At 49.5% G+C, this 3,651-nt stretch overlaps 1 protein-coding gene across 1 annotated transcript in view; it reads right to left on the bottom strand.

Moving 5' to 3' along the window:
- DNAH11 (dynein axonemal heavy chain 11) overlaps positions 1-3,651 on the bottom strand; it is a 330,595-nt gene that overhangs the window by 33,575 nt on the left and 293,369 nt on the right. Inside the window, 2 exon segments of the mRNA XM_045288657.1 lie at positions 1,216-1,364; positions 2,700-2,893. Coding sequence (XP_045144592.1) covers positions 1,216-1,364; positions 2,700-2,893 — 343 coding nt within the window.

Raw genomic sequence — 3,651 nt, 5'->3', positions numbered from 1 at the left:
GTTAGCCTCTGAGACTATGCTGCCCGGGTTACCCTGCCTTTCCAGAAACGCCGACTGGCCCACCTGAGAGCGTACGTCATTCTGTCAGGACGCAGTGCTCGCAAGATAATGAGTTTCTGTATTGAGCTTTTCTTCTTCCACTCTTGGGGTAACTTTTCTTTTTCTGGACACTCGGACTCTACCCACTTTTTCCACTGCTTGGCAGATCCTTCCACATCTCGGTCTATGCCTCGGAATTCTTCCCTGAGGGCCACTGTCTGAAATATAACAGAGGAACAGACGGGGATGGCAGAGGCCACAGAGTTTGAGATTAAGCTTTGTGAATGTATCTTATCCTATGGAAGCAAATTGTGCTGACTGCTCTTCATTTTCTTTTCCCATTCCCGCTGAACCTTTTAAGAGGGTACCTTGGTAAGAGGGGTGATCCCTAAGGAAAAGCCTGAACTAGCTCCTTAGCTCTCTGGCCTAGCTGGGTTTGACCAGTAGGAGGTGGGGCAGGAGACTGGAAGGTTGGCAGAGACGGGAGGTGAGGCTTCCCTTAGAATGGCCTGCTGAAATCAGTCCCTCTGGTCTTAGGATAATGAAGCTTTTGTTATTTTTGATGGATGGCAGGCTTTGTTACTGAGCTTTATAAGCTTGCCCGGAATGGCAAAGCCTTTCCGCCGGCATCCAAAGTGAGCAACATGTGGTAGATCTCACATCAGTTTCACGAGGGATTGGCTCACTGGGCAAAGGCACCAGCCTTTACCTCACCTTGTGAGGCCGCATGTCAATTGCGCGGGGAGGTCGCAGGTACATTAACCTGGCGTACTGCGCACAGGTCCTGGGTAATAGTAAACCCGAGCACAAAGCGGCCGGGCCTTGCACAATCAAACATACTTGCTCTAATGACCGTTATTTAGTCACGGGGGGCACTCTATTACTGGAGCACGGAGGAAATTGCCCTCTGGCCCGCATTTAGTCAAAAGGTAGGAAACAGCACAAAAGAAGTGTCATTATGCCAAGCAGAGGAATGTTCTGTGCGAACATTTCTTCAGACTGTAATGTTATTATCCTTACATTTTCCCGTACACCCAACCTCGAACAAATGGAGGTGGCGGGGAGGAAAGAAAGAATAGGGAGTGAACTGTGAACCCCAAGGCAGGGCCTGCGGGTGGGGGCTGAGCAGGCGGGAAGGTGGGTGGGGGCTGCCCAGCAAGCCTTCTGATCACTCACCAAGGAGCTCAAGGTCCTTAAGGGCATCTACTCCTGGAGACAGGATGAAGAACACTGGGGTGGCCGGGCCGCTTTCTTCAAAGGCTTTCACCAAATCCAACCTGGCCCCCTCTACATACTTGGCACCTAGTTTTTCCTCCACAAAATTCCTGTCAAAACAAAACATCGTCAGCCGGGTTGACCTGAGACATGTCACAATTTGAGTAAGCTCAAACCTGAGTCACAGGGAACAAACAGCCCACGCGAGTGATACGGGATGCCTTGCTAACATGGCCATCAGAATCTGCACAGACGGATGCTGCCTTTTTATCCACGAACTCCCTCCCTTCTCTTCTTGCAAAGCTCTGAAAAGCAGAAGCCGATAGCATGCCGTTCGGGGAGGCGACCGAGATGCCCCTCTGAGCTGCCCAAGGCTTGGCATCCCCAAAGTCCCTGGCAGATTCCGCCATGACTTATGAACAGTTCATACGACTTGCCACAGTACCATTTTCCAGCCTGCTGGGCTTCTCATGAGTAGATGAGTGCTGGTCGGGGTGTTTCTAACACTGGGAAGCTCAAGTAAGCAAGGATTATTTTTCCAGCAGCCTCGGATGTAGCAAAAAGTAAGGAGTACAAAGAATAAGCATGTCACGTGGGGACCCAGCAGTGGCTTCTGTGGAGGAGAAAACTGGCTCAGGTCGGGTGGAGCCAAGGGGAAAGACCGGAGCATATGAATGTCGTTGAAGACAGAGCAGCAGGCTGGGGACAGTGGAGAATTGTCAGGATGGGGAATTCAAATTAGAATAAGCCTCGTATGCATTAAACAGCGGATTACCATTTGGAAGCCAAGAGGGCAGAGAAAAGGGACAATGGAACCAAGACGTAGACTGGCGTTTCTGCTTTTCAACTGCACCGGTTGTAAAGTTATAGGGCTCTGGGCGTCCCCATGAAGGGAATTCATTTTTGTTTGTCATGCAAAATCTTGGGAGCAAAAATGTCACCACAGGATGAAGGCAATGGAAATTACACTGGGATAATGCATGCTCCCATCCTCTGAACTCTGCCGACACCCATCTCTCTCCTGTCAGGTCCCTGTCCTCTGCACCGACTCCCAGGATGGATGTGCTGAGTCGGCCTATGGACCAGCCCACGATGCAGTGTTTAGAAAACGTTAACAATAGTAGCGATTACAATAGAAAAACCTCAGCAGACACAACTTCTAATCAATATGGCTGTCCACCAGGAAGGCGGCTGCCTGCGGCTGATTCCAGTTCCTGGCAACCCCGATACATGAGAAGACGGCGGTGCCCCATAGGGCTTTCAGTGGCTGATTCTGCAGAAGCAGGACACCAGGCCTTTCTTTCAAGACTGCCAACCTGCAGGTGCGTGAGCCATTGGCAGCAGCATCTCGACGGCTTCCACTGCCACTGCCACCAGATACTGTTAGCCTCTGAGACTATGCTGCCCGGGTTACCCTGCCTTTCCAGAAACGCCGACTGGCCCACCTGAGAGCGTACGTCATTCTGTCAGGACGCAGTGCTCGCAAGATAATGAGTTTCTGTATTGAGCTTTTCTTCTTCCACTCTTGGGGTAACTTTTCTTTTTCTGGACACTCGGACTCTACCCACTTTTTCCACTGCTTGGCAGATCCTTCCACATCTCGGTCTATGCCTCGGAATTCTTCCCTGAGGGCCACTGTCTGAAATATAACAGAGGAACAGACGGGGATGGCAGAGGCCACAGAGTTTGAGATTAAGCTTTGTGAATGTATCTTATCCTATGGAAGCAAATTGTGCTGACTGCTCTTCATTTTCTTTTCCCATTCCCGCTGAACCTTTTAAGAGGGTACCTTGGTAAGAGGGGTGATCCCTAAGGAAAAGCCTGAACTAGCTCCTTAGCTCTCTGGCCTAGCTGGGTTTGACCAGTAGGAGGTGTGGCAGGAGACTGGAAGGTTGGCAGAGACGGGAGGTGAGGCTTCCTTCCTCCTGCTCGTTCATTGCTGGGATATGGTTGGGCAGTGAATATGTTCCTCTCTGACAGGCAATGGCTCCCATGGGCTGGCGCGCTCTCTGAACTTCGTTTTTCAGTAATTATGGCAACTGGCAGACTGCTTCCTCCCCTTTCTTCATCAGCCCAGGTTGATCTCCTTGCCCCTCTTATCCATATTGTCAACAAAATGCTCTTCGTCACCCCTTGTGGATCTCAAGCACTACCTGTTTCCTGCTGAGACCCTGACCGATAATACAAATTCAATTTGGACAGTCTAAAGAAAAATTCTTTAAAAAAGTGAAAAAGAAAAAAATCTAAACCTAAAACAAAGGGCGCGCACAATTAATTCTAATGTGTAGAAATATCAAAGGGAGCATACGATTAATTCTAGTGTGTAGAAATATCAAAGGGATCACACGATTCATTCTAGTATGTAGAAATATCAAAGGGAGCACACGATTAATTCTA

The sequence above is a fragment of the Echinops telfairi genome, unplaced genomic scaffold (genome assembly GCF_000313985.2).
Source record: "Echinops telfairi isolate 266 unplaced genomic scaffold, ASM31398v2 ScPeMD7_23;HRSCAF=83, whole genome shotgun sequence".
In the NCBI taxonomy this organism is placed as follows: domain Eukaryota; kingdom Metazoa; phylum Chordata; class Mammalia; order Afrosoricida; family Tenrecidae; genus Echinops; species Echinops telfairi.
The sequence above is the reverse complement of the archived record's forward strand: the minus strand, read 5'-3'. Positions and strand labels throughout refer to the sequence as shown.